Source organism: Astatotilapia calliptera, chromosome 17 (assembly GCF_964374335.1).
Source record: "Astatotilapia calliptera chromosome 17, fAstCal68.1, whole genome shotgun sequence".
Lineage (NCBI taxonomy): Eukaryota > Metazoa > Chordata > Actinopteri > Cichliformes > Cichlidae > Astatotilapia > Astatotilapia calliptera.
The window spans coordinates 31,533,400-31,554,025 of NC_137438.1; the positions used below are offsets into that span (position 1 = coordinate 31,533,400).

General features: G+C 41.0%; 1 protein-coding gene across 3 annotated transcripts in view; it reads right to left on the bottom strand.

Annotated features, from left to right (window-relative positions):
* Positions 1–488: 488 nt before the first annotated feature.
* rassf8b (Ras association domain family member 8b) overlaps positions 489–20,626 on the bottom strand; it is a 36,100-nt gene continuing 15,962 nt past the window's right edge. For all 3 annotated transcript variants that reach the window (XM_026146977.2, XM_026146975.2, XM_026146976.2), the window contains exons 2-9: positions 11,022–11,178; positions 7,436–7,786; positions 7,118–7,323; positions 6,766–6,969; positions 6,535–6,609; positions 5,467–5,589; positions 4,667–4,793; positions 489–4,162 (exon numbers count right to left, since the gene is read on the bottom strand). In XM_026146977.2, coding sequence (XP_026002762.1) covers positions 4,047–4,162; positions 4,667–4,793; positions 5,467–5,589; positions 6,535–6,609; positions 6,766–6,969; positions 7,118–7,323; positions 7,436–7,786; positions 11,022–11,133 — 1,314 coding nt within the window. In that variant the 5' untranslated portion in view covers positions 11,134–11,178 and the 3' untranslated portion in view covers positions 489–4,046. The remainder of the gene's footprint in view (positions 4,163–4,666; positions 4,794–5,466; positions 5,590–6,534; positions 6,610–6,765; positions 6,970–7,117; positions 7,324–7,435; positions 7,787–11,021; positions 11,179–20,626) is intronic.

The window sequence follows — 20,626 nt, forward strand, 5'->3', positions numbered from 1 at the left end:
TGCATTTCTTCTATTGGTCACATGCAACAAAAGATGCAGAAGTGCTTTTTGAGCTTTCTCAGACCGGAGTCCAAGTACCAAATTTGTTTTTTGCAGACCATTGTGTTTCTAAGACGTGGCCTCCACCAGTTTTGATTGGCTATAATGGACAAAATATTGTAAACATTAAAAGTACAATAAATAGTTTACTCCTGCGAGCCTTGGTCTATTTTTTTTCTCAAGATTGGTGAAAATTGTGCCACCTGTGAACTGGATCCTAATAATATACCATCCTATAGTGCTGTAATCTCATTGTGATCCAAGTAACACGATAACATACCATCCTATAGTGCTATAATCTCATTGTGGTCCAAGTAACACAATGACCCATCATCTTTCAAAAACATTTTTTTCCCTGTCCACTTCCACATTCTCTGGCAGAATGTGAAATTTCCAGCTTTTTCTCGTCAAAAATGAAAGAAAAAAATGGAGAAAAGTTAGCACAATAGTAGCACGGCATAGAAGTTTATTGATTTCTGGCATCTTGTTACAGTAGATAATAATTTCTTTATATATTTTACATTGTTCTCGATAGTTTTTATTTCTTCCATAAATAGTGGCTTAACAGTGACCCAAAGACTAAAACAGAATCAGTTCTAGTTCTGACAAAAATATTATTAATGATTTCATAGTTAAAGAATACAAAACCATAACATTTTAAATATACAATTTGTCATGATGTTAGCCAAGCACAGTCCATCCAACAGTGTTTTGTAAATGCTTTAAGATGCGTTTCAAAAGCACGATTGCACTGCAAAATCATCGGCTTGAACGAAACCCCGGATTATGCCTCTTATTCTTGCCTTGTCTGGTGTATGTCTCCATAATACATGAGATACAAATTGCACTATATTCCATGTGAATCACCAGGCAACAGAAACACTTCACTTTGAGTACATCTCTTACTTTGGGGATGTGTGTTGTGTCGTATCTAGGACCCCGTGCTACACGTTATACTTGTCAAACAGCTGTTGAAGTCCCCGAGAGACCAAACAACCACTTTAACTTGTCAAACGGCTCGAGACATCGTGAACGGCGTTTATCCATAATTACTTTCAGTCCATTCTTGTCTGGGTAATTCTGTGTATCCCTGAGCCACAACATTTTTTTTTTTTAAATAGCTTTCAAAACCTCTTGATGGCTGTTTCCATAATGGCTCCATCATCTCATTTGTATATGCACTTTTGATGGCATAATAGACACCAATTATTGGCAATGTCTCTAAACATGAAAACAAGGAAAAGAAAAAAAAGAGCAATGCAGGTAAACGTATTGCCATCTCTCTTTTACATTCGTGAATGTTATTGTTTGTTTGTTTTTTGCCAAAGTTAAATGAAAAGGCATGAAAACGCCATTTTTTGACTAAGCTCATTCGTCATCTACGAGGCAGAAGGGACAGTGCAAACCAAAACCAAAATGAGTCACGGCTTGCTGGGAAACCAGTGAAACCAGTCGCACATTATTGCATGCACACGCTGCCTATTGAGCTACAGCATTATAATCTAACATCTTAAGCACTCTGCATTTATCTGACTTCAATCTACTTTAGAAACAGTCCGTAGATTGATGTGATATGTAGAAATGTACAGTTTTTGTTCTCTTTATAAGGCATGCCATTGTGATTCCTTTCTCAGCAGGTCACAGCGTCTGTGTCACAGCTGGAGTTGCTGATAATGCTGCAATCCTCTGTAAGTGTCCCCGGACAGTTTCAGAAGGCCACGGGTCGCCTTTGCACAGCAAAGCAAACAGTCAAGCGAGGCTCTTCACACCGGAGGGAGGGTTTCACTTTATTATACACCTGCAGCTTCTTCACATGGGTTCAAATAATAGTCGATAAGATTTGGAGCCTGCGAAATGAAGTTAGCTACACAGAGAACACAGCGAGGGAAATTCAGGTTTGTAAATGAGTGGAAAAGATTTGTTGTCGCCCAAATTAAATCAGCTCGGAAAAACAGAGGGAACGTGCTTCTTCTGAAGACGGGATTCAAAGCATTAAACTGCGAGTGATATTCTCGGCTCTGAAACTTTAGTTATATTTGCCCACACACTTTTGCAATAAGCACCCGCAAGTTGCAAGTGGGAAATTTTGGCTCCCATCTTTGGTCTGGGGGACAAAAAACACACACACACCAAAAAAAAAAAAAAAAAAAAAAAAAAAAAAAAAAAAAAAACAGGGCCAATATTGATTTTTTATTTAACATCTGCAATTTTTTGCAGTTTTCTGAGCCCATACTGAGGATCCACAAGCAGTTTGGGTTTCTCCAATTCAGCTGGCAAAGGTTCATACTAACATCTTCTATCTCAGACTTCTAATGCTGTCTTTTGTGATATAAATGTCGTCTTTCTGCGTGAAAGAGCTGACCGTAAAATATAAAATATGTATGGTGTGCAGCGCAGCCACCATTTGAATGAAGCTGGTATTTTTATTAAGCACAAGCTGCACATACACAAAAAAATACATTCATTTAACCATCTGTTGTGTGACACTAACTTTGGTTCATAGAAGACATCTTAAGTTTGTTAGAAATCATAGGATGGTGTGTTGATATGTGTGCGTGTGTGTTCCTGAACACAGTACACAGTGAAACATATCAAACACTCTCACCTTAACACAATTAAAGCTAAAGTGCAGAGGCTTTGTTACAACAACAACAACAACAACAACAACAGGCATACAGTAAGTGACTCCTAAACACGCACTAATCAGATGACTTAAAGAGCCTTTCGCCTACCTGAATAAAATATGTTTTGCTGCCACCTGGTGGTCACAGTGATAAATTATTTGAGCCTGGATTTACACCCAAGTGTGGAACTTTGTTTGCACCGCCGTTTTTTTGTTTGTTTTTTAAATTCTTTTGTTTTTTGCACAAGTCATCTGTAAGGAAAAAAAATCTGGTTCTTATCTCAAAACTGTAACATGCTTAAACTTCTTAGAAAATAACTGAGATAAAAAGCTGAAATTCTGACTTACAGATGACAAAAAAACCCTTTTTTCAGTGGCAGAAACAAGCTTCCATAGTAAAGACATTTTCATTATGAGAAAAACAACAGATGCATGCCTACTGCACAACACATAATACTTAAATTGGACCACATTACAGCCACCATGTTCTACTTAAAATATCACTTCATTGGCCTCTTTAGTCGCCCTCTTTTAACTCTGACATACATTTTATGAGAAATGTTTTCAATCGCCGTCTAAACATACACATGAAGCAAACTCACTAGTTAATTAAAACAAAAAAAAAGTTCAAACTCTTTTAGAAAAAAAAGACTAACCCCACATGGAGTTGTACTGACATCAGTTACCGTGACAAGGAGTCACCTGAATTGGAGCATTTTATCAAATTCACACTGCGCACAGTACTCAGTAGCTACCTTGAGTTCTGTTTCAATATTACATTTACTAACATCTAGTTTTAAGGCAATCAGATATGGCTATGCTTATAGCACAGGAGTCACTGTTTGTGCATGCTCATGCATCTGTCTCTTTTTTTGGATGGAGACGAGTACGCGTGTCAAACTACTGCACTGTGAAATTCTCTCATGATTTACTGCACGTGTTATAGTTTTTTTGCCGGGAATCGCTTGACTAATAAATGATTGTGTATTCAGAGTGTGTCCGGAAGTGCTAAAAAACCCCAAACAAACAAAAATAAAAACACAGTAGCTGGTATGTAGAGAAAAATGGTGCTGTTGCACTTATCCTTACTCACTCATGGGAGCTCAGACTGTGCATTAAACGGCAGATGATGACATCAGTTTAAGTTTAAGTTCAATTCTAGTGAAGAGGAGGCAGTGCAGTTTTCTTGTCACACTCTTTTTTTTTTTTTTTTTTTGGCAAAAACCCTCCATATTGAAGTGCCACTCTGACACTCTGTTGCCTTGTAAGAAAAACATCTATTTGTGGAGTCATTTCTTTGCTTTTCTGTGTGTGGAAATAGTTTCAGTAGCATAAAGCTGCCTTGCTGCCGCCACAAAAGAATATGCCTCCTGGACATTTAGGGTCAAACGTAGATGCCTTCAGGGTTGAGGGTGGACGAGACGGCGCTCTGAAGGGCACGAAGGTCACTGGGTAAGAGACGGGAGGAGCCGAGTCGTTTCAGGGAACCGCACTCCGTCTCTGCAGCACACAAAAAAGAGATGGTCATTTAGCTGTGAGGGGTATGAACATCACTGATATATGATTCTGATCTGACATCCCATAAGTGATTAAGTATCAAATGAGAAAAAAAAACAAACTATGTTACAGCAACCCAGAAAGAGGAAGATGCAAGGAAAGAAGACGACGATGCTAAGGAGCAGCCAAAATAAATAAAGAAGACAAAGAGAATGGAGAAAGTTTTTTTATGTAAAAAATGATGTGATTAAAATAAAAACAGAGGATTTTTCTTTGGCTTTATATTGAGAATTCCATTGCTGGTCCATGTAATGGGGCAGTCCTGCCTCACGTAGTCTAACAGGTCATTCTCAGTATGACCATAAGGTGGCACTGTGTCCATACACATCTAAAAGCAATACAGTATGTAGAATGCCTCAGCTGCAATCAGCATTTACAGTAAACTAAATGCTTTCAAGAAGGTGGTGATCTTGTAGAGTTTCTGTCAGTGTGTACGTGTATTTATACCGCTGCTGATGTCTTCTGATGGTTCAGCCGGCAGCACAGTGACCTTGGTACCAGTCTGCTGAATGAACTGCTGTAGGTTGACCTGTCGAAGCTCTTTTGTCAGCTGCTCCAGCTCCTGCTCTTTCTCCTATAAAGGAAAAAAAACACCAGGATAATAAAATGAACTGTATGCCTAGTCTGATAAAAGTACTGCACATGAACAAATCCACAGCTTACCAAAGCTTTCGAGTGCAGGAAGTTACTCTAATGGAGGTGAATTTATTAGGTCAAAATGAAAAAAAGATTGATGTTCTGCTCAGGATCTCTCCAGAGTCATAGTGTAGTTGAGCCAGCCAAAGAAAAGTATCAGCTCACAGATGATTACACAACTGCAGGCAGGGGATTGCGTACTTATTCAGGCCCCTCTCTAATCAGGCAAAGAATGCTGCTAATTCCCTCCCTCCCATTCCCTTCTCGTTACCTCACGCTTCCCACATCTTACTGGACTTCACCCTACTTCATACTAGGATGCATGCAGGCAAAGATCCATCGCACATTGCTGCGAGCCAGAGATAAGGCTTTGCTTCACTGCCCACAACTTAATGAGCTTAGATTTCTATGGTTCCACCTGTGTGCTGAGGACTAAATTTTTAAACCAGCGTCAGCGGAGCCAAAGTTTTCCGACTTCTTAATAAGATTTTTTAAAACACTTTCTTGAAATCTGAATTCTTCAGCCTCTTCCAAAGTTAATGGGAACACAATATTTTAAGCAAAATGCCAGGATGGGCCTCTAAAATAAACAACTAAACAGTTGAGCTGACCTGTAATCTCTTGCCTGACTGGCTGAGCGAGCGTTCCAATGCCCTGCAGCTGTTCTCCAGCCGTGCTGTTTGTTGGCTCTGCATTTCCAACTCTGCCCTCACTTTCTCCAGCTGGGCTTGTACCTGAAAGCCAGAGTGGAAGGGAAGTCAGGAAGCCAGCGCTCATCGCAATTTTCCAGGAGAAATATGCAAAAGAAACTCAACCATGTAGGAAGACTTTTTCATGCTTTGACATGTTTTGAACTTGAATAAAAAGTTTTTTAGCTCTGCAAAACTATTCATCCAAGTTTAGAACACGTGTCGGTTTAACAAAACATTTTTCTCAACACAACTTTATTTAAATAGCATCAAAACACAGCAGCAGTTGCCTCAATGTGCTTTATATTGTAAGGTAAAGACAATAATACAGGACAAAGATATGGTGTGGAAGAAAGACCGATTAATAAAAACTAATGACTAAATGCAAAGTGGTGTATTAAAACATAGTAAGTGACAAAGGTGACCGAAGAAGAAACGCTCAGTGCATCATGGGAATCCCCCAGCAGGCTAGACTAACTGCACCATAAGTAAGAGAGGATTCAGGGTCACCTGATCCAACCCTATATGCTTTATCAAAAAGTTTCAGAGTAACATTTGAGAGTGAAGTGCTCTGTTGGAGTGATACGGTACTATCAGGTCATTAAGATAAGATAGGGCCTGATTATTCAAGACCTGTATGTGAGGAGCAGGGTTTTAAATTCGATTCTGGATTTAACTGGGAGCCAGTAAAGGGGAGCCAATATAGGAGAAATATGCTCTCTCTTTCTAGTCCCCGCGTCAGTACTCTTGCTGAAGCATTTTTCGATCAGCTGAAGACTTTTCAGAGAGTTTTTAAGACATCCTGATAATAAAATAATCCAGCCTAGAAGTAATAAATGCATGAACTAGTTTTGAAGGAAATATCCTGGTAAAAAACCACAGCATGAGTCCTCACAGTGTTACTGGAGGCCAGGGTAATGCCATCCACAGTAAGTATCTGTTTATGAGATCGGTAGAATGTCCCAAATGTTAATTTTTCAATGACTGCACCTCTTCCTCATTGACCCTTTGTTTCAGCTCAGCCTCCTGCTGCAGTCGCTCCTGCTCCACACCTGCCTCCATGCTCTGGAAAGTAAATAAAAATCTCATTTTTCCCAGCTTCCTTCTTCAGTTAAAGCAGCGTGTTTGTGTTTTACTGACATTTATAGATAAGAGGTTTAACTCGTAAAACCATCAAAACAGGATCTGGTGAAATCAGGCAGCTCGTGATGCTAAGTTCACCTGTATGCGAGCTAGATACTCCGAAAGCTTGGCTTCACAGTCGCGTACGCGGCCCTGCAGCTCGGCTAGCTGTTGCCGCAGCTGCCACTCGCTCTCCTGCTCTATCTGCAACTCGTTCTGCCAGAATTCCTCCTCCTCCATCTCGGCGTCATTCCTCCTCACCTGCTGCTCTAAAAGCAGCAGCTCTTCCTCCAGGTTTCCTTCCTGTAAGGCATGGGATTAAAATATGATGTAGGGATGTAAAAATAAAGATATTGGAAGACATGAAAGTTTAGGGTGCAGACGATCTGAAGATCAGCACATATGCAAAGTTTCTCACAGTGACTGCACTGGCAGCTGTGGTTTTACTCACATCGCTGGCCTCGCCTGTGGCCTCCTCCCAGTCTCGCAGCTCAGCCTCGCAGCCCAGCAGGCGGCTTTCCAGGGCCTGGAGTTTGTTTCTCTGCAGCTGCACCAGTCGGCTCAGCTCTCTGGCCGGACTCCCAGGTACAGATGCTATTCCACCTCCTCCAACTCTGCTGAGGTTTAAACTCACACCGCGCTGCTGGAACTGTTTGACTAGATGCACAGACAAAAAGGGAAGACTAAGATTAAAAGAAGGAAACTGAACCATTGAAGCTAGCAAAGAAATGACTGGTAAGATCATGGCTAATATTTCAGCTATACACACCATCAGTATCTCTGCTTTTTCCAAATATTTCCCGCAGACCCTTGGTGCTTCCTGTGAAGGTCAAAGATTTGCGTTTGGGTTCCTTTCGTTTGAGCGACCTGTCTGTCCCCGATGGACGGAGCTTGGCCAGAGGTGGAAGGCTCTGGCGGTATAGACCTCGTTCTGGGACACGAGCCAGCCCTTCAGAGGTTGGCCGCTCGCTGACAGACGGGCCGGTCCGCTGGAGGATGAGCTGCACGTCACTGGCATACTGGCCCCACTTGTTCAGGGACACTACAGGGTTTTCATTTGGAGCCAGGTGGCGCTCTGTCTCCCGCCATTTCTCGATCAAAGTGTATCTGCCCGTCCGTCCTGGGACAAAACAAGAAGTAGTTGAAAGGTCCTGACATTTTATGACAGCTTTTCACAATCAGTGGAAGGGAATCCTACACGAAGGGTTTGTTTTTCTGGGCTCTTTTCATTGCAATGGACGGGGTTCTGCTGGAAGAAGGAGATGTGATGTTAATTTACCCCTCATTCCCTTGATGTTCAACAGGTTTCAGTTGAAACAACCTTTATATGGTGCAAGCATTTAAAAAGTTTTCAATTTGTGGGTGAAAATTAAGTTTTACTTGCAAAGTATGTATAATGCATAATACTGGAAGTTTGCCCCACTCTTCTTTAATTTGAGTCAGTTCTGTCAGAGGCTGGGTGTGTGACCCAGTGCTTTCAGTTGGTTTTGATCACTTTTGTTATATTTTGAAGATCATGTGGAGTTTTGGATTATTATTAATTGGCTGTGAATTGTAGTCTGTTTCACCCTGGCCTTCTGTTCTAGTTGTTATGTATTTCCTGTCTGCGTGTTTCATGTTGTCAAGTCTGTGTTGTCTACGTCTCACCATGTTTCCTGTTTTATTTTGAAAGTCTTGTGTTTCTTTGTTCGATGCATTTAGTTTAAATCTTCTCCTGTGACGTCGTTATTTTCATTTGTGTCAGCTGTTTCCATATGTGTTTCCGCTTCCCCTGATCACCTCCTGTGTGTATTTAGTCTGTGCGTTTCACTCAGTCGTGGTTAGGTAGACTGTTTACCCTCCCACCATGTCAGTTCCTCGTCCGGCATGAGTCAGCTCAGGTCGTGTTCATGCCTCATGTTCTTGCTTCTTCATAGTTTTCTGCACGTTCCTGCTCTGAATCATATTTATGTTAGTTATGACAGTTTTGTCATAGTTATCATTTTTCAGTTTTCCCAGTGTAGGTTTTAGTTTACGCCCTTTATTCTTTATCCATGTTCAACCAGCCTGTAATAAACTGCTCGCTTTTTGTTTAAAACTTCAGTTCCTCTCTTCAGTGTCTGCTTTTGGGTCTTCTTCCTCTCTTCTCATGGTCTGACAGTGCAAACCACGACAAGTTCAATGATGTTTGCAGGCATTTGTTTATGCACCGCTCTCTTAAGGTCGTGCTACAGCATTTCAGTCACCTTGAGATCTGGACTTTGACAGGCTTTGATTCTTTTCTTTTTCAGTCATTCTGTTTTAAATTAGCAACAGATTTTGCCGCAGATTTGCTGCTACGCTCAATATCATTGTCCTGAGGTATGACCCAGCCCAAGCTTTAGCTGTTGAATAGATGTCCTCACATTTCTCTAGAGTATTTTGATATACAGATGAGTTCACGCTCGAGTTGGTGATCTCATACACTTGATATGAGGTGTTTGGGTTTTCTCCAAACATGGAGCTGTGTATTATGGCCAAATATCTCCATTTTAGTCTCATCTGTCTAAGGGACAGAAGTTAAAAGTTACAGAAGTGGTTTTCTCTCGGCAGCCCTCCCAAACAAGCCTAGTTTGTTCTGTAACTTTCTAATTGTGCTGTCATGAATATTTCACATGCTAACCAAGGCCTGTGGAGTCTGAGATGTAGCTCTTAGGTTCTCGCAGCCTCTCTAAAAAAAATTGCATGGTCTGACCTTGGGGTGAATATCCTGGGATGTCCACTCCTGAGAACATTAGCATTATCCAAACGCATACCTTTATGCTCAGACCATCAAATTGCCAAATCTTATGCTTTTAAATAAGTGCTCACACTTGCGATTAATCCGTTAATCAAGTGAATTTGATTAGTAGCACCTGGCTACTACTTGCTTAACTCTTGTGGAACCAATACAACTTTTCCACAAGACTATAAGAAAGTTTGGTGCAAACTTTCTTTTTGACATGACCACACTAGCTGTGATGTCCCCAAACTAACTTGTTTAAAGATGATAAAAAAAGAAATAAAATGTTGTCTAGTCTTTCTGGAAATGTAAGTGAACATCAGTTTTCATGTTGACAATTTCTTTTCTGAAGTAAAAACAATCACAGTGTTAACACATTCAAATCTGGGTTCACATTACTTTAGAGGGAAAACTATTCACTTAAATTCCACAGTGAGTGATAAAGAGAGTCATTTATCTGTGCTCTCTTTAAATCTTTTACCAGATCACAGTTTTGCCTTTGTCCGTGTCATCCCTCAGCTTTAAACATTTGCTGAGTAACATCAACAAGGGCTGAGAATGATTCAGCTCACAGATATCCATTAAACACCCTTCTGTATCTGGTTGTGCACCCTGAGATGTTTCAAAAATCACATTGCATGCTGTCAGAGTAAACACCCCGTGGAACCTGTGAAAAAAATCAATCCAGCCTTGTTAAAATGATCAAAATAAAGTTCAATGTGTTTTTGCAAAAAACGACAGACGAAACAATGACAAAAGGCTTTTTCACAGCTCTCCCACAGGCTGCACCACTGGCAGATATAAAGGACTTTACCACGGTGTCTAATGCAGTGGGAAAATTCAAGTCAACAAACAGCGTTTGTGTTAGCCAAAGAACGGGGTTCAGTGGTTCAGGGCCTTTTGTGTGTGTCTCCTGTATTTGTATCTGTACACATAAAGATAAGAGAAAACACTGCCAACTGCACAGCCAACCCCCTTCTTCCACAGTAAGGGTCCTTATAAAAAGAGCTGCATTCATCACTACAGCCATTCAGACTTCAAAGCAGCTTGGCCAGGACAAAAGGCACAGCGAGCACAAAGGACCGTGCCATAACTCTTCCTCTGCTGTCACTGTGAAAGACCCCCACATTTTAACTCTAACCACTGGGGCTACTGAAAAATCAAATATTGAATGTGTTCCTCTAAAAAATGTGTACACATGACTAAATGTCATGATGCCAGTCTTAAATTCACAAATGCAAACGAAGAGGCTGAGCCTGAACTTATTTCTATCAACTGTCAACAAAGAAAAGACTGCAGTATGACTCATCGTGTTTCACAGAGTCCCGTTATGGTGAAAATCTATTTGTGCCCTCTAGTCACTTTTCATTTTCAAGCCACTTATTTCCTCAAGTGTCTGCATGTATGTGGCCTGCCAAATACTGGATGCAACCCACATAACAGAACATCCCAGCATTGATTTATGCAGGACAAAATATAATTTGCACTGCTTTTCCTGGACTTAAGCAGTAAGCAATATTATTTTACTTTCTAGAGACACAGGAAGTAACATAATGTTTCTAAGCATTTGCTACCTGTGAACAGGTTATGTTGTAGTGAGTAATTTGTAGCTTACCAATGGCTTGTGCCAAAGCGATGACCACTTCCTGGCATGTGGTGAACTCCGTGACCCCGCACACAATGCGCTGCACTCCGTCCACCCACACTTTTAGCTCCATGGCCTTCATTCCTCCACACCACAGGGAGCCGCTAGAGATTCTTTATTTTGCATCCTGGAGAGCGAAAAAATAAAAAGTTCGGTAAAATAAATCATGTTTAACTGTTAAGCATCACTTAACCACTATTCACTCCTACACAAGACCCTTAAAGGTTCGATTATAAATATTTTTAGTGGTGGATCCAACCTGATATTACACGCAAAGTGTGTAATAGACAAACTTTGCTTCTCTTAGGTGTGAAATGGACGTGCATGCTTAAGTTGCAGTATATAAGCCAACACTACTGACCAAGGAAAGTATGAAGTACATTCCAGGCTCTTTCTATGCCAGGTAAGATGACGTTTCTTTAAAAGTTTGACTGTTTTAATGTTTCCTTTAAATAAATAAGTGTATGTGTAGGACTATTGTACAGCTTCACCTTATTAACTAGAGATAGTTTATCTGAATTTCAGGAGCAGGACCACACCCCAAACACTCCTCTTCCAGTTATACGTCTATAAATAACTACTTGTGCCACACACACACACACACACACACACACACACACACACACACACACACACACACACACACACACACACACACACACACACACACACACACACACACACACACGTTCTGTTGACTCTTCTATGGAGGCATAAGTGGTCAAGAGATCGAATTATACTTATACAGACAAGCCAACCTTTTTCACACGATCAACTAAGATGGAAGCAAATCCCATCTTTGGCTTCAGCTAATGTGGCTAATTTAAAAACCTTTCACTTCTTTTCATTCCACTTTTCAAAATGCCTTTTCTGCTTCCACAATCTGTTGTCACTGCTAATCAGTGTTGGGACTAACGCGTTATTAAGTAACGCGTTACAGTAACTACGTTATTATTGTGGTAACGAGCACAGTAACTAGTTATTATGCCAAAACCGGGAACGCGTTACTCGTTACTGGGATTTAAATAGGCTCGTTATTCGTTACTTCGTGTGGTGGCTATCGCGGAGCTTCCACAGATTCAATAACATTAGCAAGTGGTGGAGGCCAGCAGGTGGATGAAGGAAAAGGGAGGCAAGAGGAGAGACCCGAAGCGGCCGCTGGTCCGAGAGTGTCAGGTGAACTGAACTTCAGGTAAGAAGTTATGACCTGCAGTCCATCTGGGTCAGATATGAACCAAGTTTAGGTGGAGTTTATTTTCATTGTGCTGACTTTTTCCGTACTGCGTGCTAGCTAGCATGACGGAGTTTCTATACAGCTGGGTGGGTGCTATGTTACTGATGTTGAACTTTATTTTGTTCATAAGGTTAATTATTAGAGTTGCCAACCGTCCCGTAAAAAACGGAATCATCTCGTATTCAGAGAAAATATTACGTGTTTCGTATTGAGGTGAAAAGGAACAGTTTGTCCCGGACTTCAGCTACAATGAAAAAGACACAAAGCTGGAGTTACTCTGTGTCTTTGCTGCACAGCTGCCTCTTCTTCTCTCATCCTCTTACCCTCCCTCTCCTGTTTCTACTTCAATCATGAAACTGATCAATGATCAGCTGATCGGCTTTTCTCTCTTGTTTATTTATTGCCCACTTTGCGCCAGAAAGAGGAAACCAGCGGATGTCGCGGTAAACAACATTAGTACTTTTAAGCTTGATCAGCTGTTGTTAGAATTTATTTAATATTAATTTCTAGTATCAGCTTATGTTTGCTGGAGCCACAGCTGTAAAGCTGCTGGTCATGATATCGGTTTGGTTATGTAGTGAGAGGGAAACATGAAGATGAAACCAGGAGATGTCCTTACTGAATCATCAGAGCTGTGATGGAGAAACAGGTTTACCTTTTAGGTGACATGAATGAGTTGAAGGGAAGTTATGAACTGTTTCTGAGAGACAAATAACACCAGGATCCTTTTCCAAGTAGCTGACAGCTGGTAACTGTGCAGGGGCGGGTCTAGCAAAGTGTTGCCAGGGGTCCATGTAGGGCATTAAAAGGGAAAGGGGGGCACAAGGAAATACTTTCTTATTCTCATTTAAAATGTCTCACTTTTAAAAAAATAATTATCTGAGTCTTACAACAAACGATTGATAGATTGATAGATATATACCATCAGAACAGTGTACATCACTGTCACAACAGTGTTTATTTTCATTCAAAGTCTTTATGATTTTTCCTGTAATGGTGGGCCGGTCTCTAGTCAAAATGCCCGGGACGATTTTTTTGTCCCAGTCCAGCTCTGTATGCAGCTCATCTGCAGTCTGGTGTTACCTACATCTTCCTATTCAGAAGGCAGAATTTCCGAGTTCTGAGTACAATCGAAAGCACCACGACTGCAGTTTTTGTGTTGGATGTAAAAAGCAGGCTAGGATAGAATCAGGCGTGGGATTTCTCCCGTGGAAATGTGCAGATTATTTTTTCCTTTCTATTGGTAGGTGGCACAGTGCACTTGTGGCAAGTAAGCAAGCTAGAAGACTGGCAAACTTGCTGGGTATCCAGTTACGGAAGCAACACATTAACAAGAGAATTCTGAGTTAAACCAAACTTACTTTCCCTAGTAACTAGTTACTCTGAAAGTAACGAGTAACTTGAAGTAACTGAGTTACTTTTGATAGAAGTAACTAGTAATGTAACTAAGTTACTAATTTAAAGGAACTTACCCAACACTGCTGCTAATTATGTATGAATAAATCCATTCTGTTACTGGGAGTATGTCTGTGAAGGTTCTCAGTCATCCAGGTCATCATAGTCTAAGGAGCTTGGGAAGAAAAGCGTCTGGTCTTCTTTTCAAGCAACTTAAAGAAGTCCAGATGCTTTTCTTTCCAAGCTCCTTAGACTGTTACTGGGAGGCTTTCTGTGGGGATCTGACAGGCCTGGAAGAGCCTGGAAGAGGCCTTCCCCAAACTGCAGCTTCTGGTCTAAAGCTACAACTTAATTTAAGGGATAAAAATCTAACATAAAAAAACCCCCTGTAATAACTCAAGGCCTCTTATGAGTTATCTGCACCAGTCAGCTACCCATATTAAGAATTTGGAAATTCAGACACCAAAAGCCAATTTTCTACAGCTGGGATAACTCAGACATGGACCCATGTAGGTGCACTATCCAAACCTTAGGCTATTCTTCGTATACATGGGCCAGACTGTCACAGATGTCCCAGCAAATTGAGCAGTAACTGCACTGAATTGGGATGGGAAAGTGACCAACACATCTTCAGCCGTGCAGAACGCAGCACTTGACCAGACCGTAAGTGAATGTCCTGCCATGCCAACAAAAAGGATTCATGCCCTAAAAATGGAAAATCTCAACAGCTAGTTTTGACTTGTCACAAATACCTGAAACACTGGAGCATAGATAAGTTGTTGGGTTGTCAGGGCTTGGAGAAATATTACAGACTACACACAGAAACAGCGATGCCCTCCTCAGTCACTTCAGCATCCCTGAGGCGTACACCAAATGTGAGTTATACAGCAGCGCTGTGAGAAACAACACCATGCTGCAATTGTAAATGATGCACAGGCTGCAGGTATTCAGACATACACAAGGCAGTAGCAAAAGTCTTCTGCTTGATATTCATATCAGGCTGGAAAAAGTACAGCTTGAAATATGCAGATGCCACCAGAGTGACAGTTATGACACAGGTGTGCAACCCACACTGCACGGTGCCAGCCACTCACACCAAATGGAGTGTCAAGCACGAGATGGAAGCTTAAAAAGCCACCCTTTGAAGCACAGCTCCCATCACAGAAATCTACAAGTTGAACAGTGTGGGGGTTTTTTAATAATTAACATCAGCTCAGAATTCTGAGCCGCTAATGATGGAGTAGCATGTGATTTCTTTCCTTTTAAATACAGAACACGTAGCATCCAGACGTCTTTGGAAACAAAAACAAAAAAAAAGTATTTCTGCTTTCAGTTGTGCAATGATGCTCTTGAAGTGCATCATTGAATGATACATTGTCTCCACACATAAGGATAATTATATATAACCTGTTATGCAGAGATGGATGTAGCCATACAGATGTGTAAGAGAGCCAGAGCCAGAGATTTCTGGCTCTCTTCCACAGCATGTCTCTCATCCTGTCTTCCTTCTCTCACCCCAACCGGTCACAGCAGATGGCTGCCCCTCCCTGAGCCTGGTTCAGGGAGGGGGTTCAAGGGAGTTTTTTCTTTCCACTGTCGCCAAAGTGCTTGCTCAAAGGGGGTCATATGATTGTTAGGTTTTTCTCTGAATGTATTATTGTAGGGTCTACCCTACAATATAAAGTGCCTCGAGGCGACTGTTGTTATGATTTGGCGCTATATAAATAAACTTGAATTGAATTGAATGTGTAAAACCCCCCAAAAAACTACACTCTTAAAGGCAAGTTCCCGAGATCTGCAACATGCATTTGGTTGAGTTTACAGAGGTTGCACACTGAGTGAGAAGTGAGGTCATTTTCTCAAACTCCTGTACAGTTTGACTTCTTTTTTTCTTACCTCCTGCTGACAGAAATAATGCAGTTTTCAGGCACTTCTGCATTGGCTTCACTTTTCAAAACCTTCAGGCTTTGTCTGTTTTTTATATAATGTCTATAATTTTAACGGTCTCTCAGGTTATTGATTGACAGAGCCGGCGAATAACTTCAGTTAAATGGCTCTACCAGCTGAATATAATGGAGCGCATAGCAGCTAAAGAGATCTCCCAACATTCATTACATGTACTCTATCAGGTGAACACAACAGTGATTCAGAAGTGGTGCTAATTCTGGAGCTGCACCACCTTTGAGCATTTAACAAATGTGACTAACATTTCTTCTGCAGCAGGTAGATTCAGGTGGAACAACATGATATTATGACCAAATTATCCAGTCAACTTAATCACCCTTGTTTTAGTTAAGTGTTTCCTAAATGGGTTAAGGGCCACTAAAGAGCTAAAACCTGATGCTCCCAACAACAACACACAACACTAGTTCTCTGTAAGAGATTTCATGTAACGCTGCTGGTGAAATGTTGTACCATCAAATGCCTGTGGTAATGTAATTGTGTTGTGATCGAACTCTTCCGATATATTTTTCATTTCCTGGTGTTCAGTGCAGAAAAGCTTACAGGCACACAGAATGAGAGTCATTTCAAACTGCTGACACAAGCGCCTCAGCAGCGAGGCAGTCATTATGGCCCTTGCAAGCCTGAGCAACAGAGCAGTGAAAGAGCAGGTGGCTAATACTCAGTCTTGCAACCATACTGGGCAGCATTGCTCCCTGTCTCCTGACTGGGCCATCAGCTCAGCTCTGATCCTTGACTTGCCTATCGCTTGAGGCGATAACAATTTAAGCACCTTGCATCTTCGTCACAGCTGGAATGGGAATCCCATCTCTCCTCCAATTTAACTACTGGCCCCCCCTGGAGGCCTTTTTCTACAGAGACCGCATTATGCTGCACACTCCTCTGCGCTGAAGGCATCTGTTATGGGCAAGGTGTGCATTTGGAGTGAAACTGGGCGATTTGTTAAACGAGACAGTATGCATTCGAATTGAGATAGATCCAGCAAATGAGATTATTCTCAAAGGAGCTCAGCGGCTTGGGGAATAGAAAGGAGACAATAAGAAAACAAAGAGGCACAGTGAAGGTGAAAGAGTAGGGGTGCAGATGAATAAACAAAACCAAGCAGGATAAAATTAAAAGGAAAAGGTTGGATCGTTTGAAGAAGGAGTGCAAACCCTTTTGAGATGAATACCTTGCGTTCTCCTGAACAGGTCAACTGTTCTGAACTGGATTGACTGCAAAGAGTGTGCTGCACCATTAACCTACTTGTGTTTGCTTTGGTCACCTGGAGATTAAAACAGTCGTAAGCCGCCGACTTGTCTGCAAACACTCAGCATTTACTCTCCGAGATATAGTAAAACTTGAAAAAGTGTGATGCAAAGCAAAAATAGTTTGGAATGGATAATATGGCCTTAACTCTACTGAAAATTTGTGGACTACACTTAAAATGCAGCTCCATCCCAGGAAACCAACCAACTTAAATGAATTCTACTAATTCTGCCAAGAAGAGTTGTCAAATATCCGATCAGAATTATACCAGAAGCTTGTTGATTGCTACAAAAAGCATCTGGTTGAGGTTCAACATGTTGATGGACATTTAACCAGATATGACTGGGGATGTATGTACATATTTGAACCTGCATTGATTACAGAAAATGAAAAATAAACTTGTGCACCCAATTATTGTTTTTAAAGTCATTAAAGATGCATGCTGCACAATTAATTCACTGTGGAAAAACATTAAAAAAATTTGAATTTAGACATTTGATCACACCTGTATCTTTAATACAAGGTTTAAGACAGAAGCCAGGTGAGGCTGAAATGTTGTCACTGAATTTTTATTATGATGAGTAACATCCACTGAAGTTTAACCCACATATGTGGTAATCTTTCGCACACTTTTATGATACTCTGCTCACACTAATGTGCATACTCACACTTTCTATGAGCACTTCTATGTGAGACATTTGGATTTCATTTACTCCACTGTGATGCATTTATTATAAATATATCAAAACAGAGCAGAGGGTTAACGTTGAGACGGTCGACTTTCTCGTGAGGCTTTACTTTGCAATGCTCATATTGAAAGTGAAGGAGTTATTTTGGGGCAGTTAACACTTGATAAATGTATTTTTATGTAAATGTAAAGATGGGAAATGTTGACATAAAACTGGCACAGCAGTGAGTGGTTGCAGCACCTTTTCAGCACTGCAACATGTTTTCCACTAAACTAGCAGTTATGTTCAATTAGAAGATGATTTGCATAAACACTTTAAGGCCACATGTGCAGACAGAGTTGTGAAAAATATCAAATAAGATATCAAACAGCCTAAAAAATATTAGATTCAAACTGACCTCGCTAACATGGTTCCTGGGTTTTTTTTCCTTTTGATGAATTTTCATTCCTTTACTCATAGAGCTCTTACGGTTCCCTTGACACAAACAGCATATGCTGATAGATGTTTGCTTTTATCAGGAGCGACACACAGGACCACAGGAGCAGGCGGCTGTGCAGAAGCAGATGTTCAGATCATTTTTAGTCAAAACTTTATGCCCTATAGTTTTGATCCAAAAACAATCAAATTGCAACAACTTAGATGCTCCAAGTAGGTCAAACTCATTTTACATGCATACTTTTTGATCTTAAGTGGGACAGACCAGTGAAGCAAGAAAATTGTGTCCAACTTGTGACGGTGGACACTTTCCACCCAAATCACATGCAAAAATCTTTATTTTACTGTTTCTACATTTTGCACAGGCTCACAGTGCTGGATATTTTTCCACATGGACAGTTAATAAAGAATCAATCAGGGAACCAATAAAGAATTAAACCGTATGACCAGAATCAATAATAGCATTGGTGTCAGTATACTCTCATTAGTCTCTATCCTAAATCACCATCATTCAGTTCTGAGCTGAACTTAACAGGTTATTGAAGGTCTAAACTGGAAACCTGAAGGTCAGAACAACAAACTGTCGACAGAGTCAATAACTAATTGAATTCTCTGCTCAACTGCTCCAACAACATGGCCTGTGAAGCCCGTCACCTTGTGCAAAGTAGCTTTGATTTTCTTTTCCTCCTTGCTGATAAGTTCCACCAATTCCTCCAGAGACTTACCTCAGCCACACCGATCACTTTCTCTCTCTCGCTCTCTCCTTTTTTACAGCTATTGCTATTACTGCTCTGAATTTGCATCATGCAATTTCCCTTTCCTCCCTGGTTATGACTTTAATCTAAATCACATTTACTTTGATGATCCCGCTGCCAGCGTGTGAATTAATAAATCATACAGGCGGGTATAAACTAATTAGTATGCGGCGACACTGGTTTCTATTTTGATTCGGCTTCATTGTAAATGTATACTTCCATATTTAGATGTGTTCAGTGAGCCACAAGTCCGCACAGTCATAGTTTCTAGAAAAGGAAGTGCAGGTGCAGGATATTCTTCTTGTGTTAGTCATTTAAAAAAAGACTCAGTGATTCACATTCCAACTTTGTGCAGTAATCCATACACAAAAATCCCTCCCACCACTAAGTACACACAGATTTGACAGGAAATCTCTTTGACGTCACAATTTTTGTCACACACACACACACACACACACACACACACACACACACACACACACACACACACACACACACACACACACCAGGGCATAACAACAGCCTGGACCAGAGCAGGTTTTGAAATCAGATAAATAAAACCTCAGATGAACTCCAGATGTGACATTACACTGTGTCATTGTTTAACACAAACTAAGCTAAAATGCAGTAGCAGTGTGTGAAACAGTAAGTACACTCTTACCGTTTCAATAGGAATTAAAAGGATAAGTAACAGCCAGGAGTTGGTAATCAAATGTGCTTGATTAAGGAGTCATCAACAAGTATGAGCACCTCTATCAAAGCAGGAGTTTTGGCAGTTTACAGGCCTGGAGCATTCAGGTGTGCGTTAACACAAAGCCAAGGAGGAAAGGCATCAGCTGTGATCTCTCAGAAGTGATTGTTGCTCAGTCTGGGAAAGGTTATAAGGCCATTTCCCCCCAAAATTAAGTCCATCATTCCACAGTGAGAAAGATTATTCACAAGCAGAAAATATTCAAGACAACTGCCTATCTTTCCCAGAATTGATATCCCACCAAATCACCCCTAACGGTGAAGGCTAAGAGCTACATCTCAGATTCCTCAGTTAACATGTTAAATGTTTACGTTCATGACAGTCAAAATTAGAAAAAGGACTCAACACGGATGACTTGTTTGGAAGAGAAAGACTCTTCTCTCTAAAAAGAACATGGTAGCATGGCTTAGGTTTACAAAGTGGCATCTAAACAAACCACAAGACTTCTGGAACAATATCCTGTAGACCAGCGGTCCCCAACCTTTTTTGCGCCACTGACCGGATTATGTCCAACAATATTTTCACGGACTGGCCTTTAAGGTGTCGTGGATAAATACAACAAAATAAAACCAGTATCGGTACCAAAAAGAAAAAGAAGATTTATTCATAACACACGGGAAAAGACCTAGGGAAAGAGAGTTAACGATAAAAAAAAATTATGCTAAAAACCGATCAGAACCATGAAAACCATAAATTTCACACCCGAGCCTCAACTCTTCCGACCCGGTACCAAACGACTCACAGACCGGTACCGGTCCATGGCCCGGGGGTTGGGGACCGCTGCTATATACAGAAGAGATGTCCACATTTGGAGAACGAGACACTAACAACTCATACCCACGGTCAAGCATGGTGGATGATGGCTGATAATTTGGGTGTGTTTTGCAGCCACAGGACCTGGGCACCTTGCAGTCATTGAGTTGACCATGAATGCCAAAGTATTCAAGGGTCTAATGTGAGGCCATCTGGGCGACAGCACAGCAACAAATCTACAACAGCATAGCTAAGAAGGAATCAAGGTGTTGCAATGCCCAGATCTGAGCCTTATTGAAATGGACCTTAAGAGATTCGTGCATTAGTCACTGTTGTAAAGAAGAGTGGAGCAA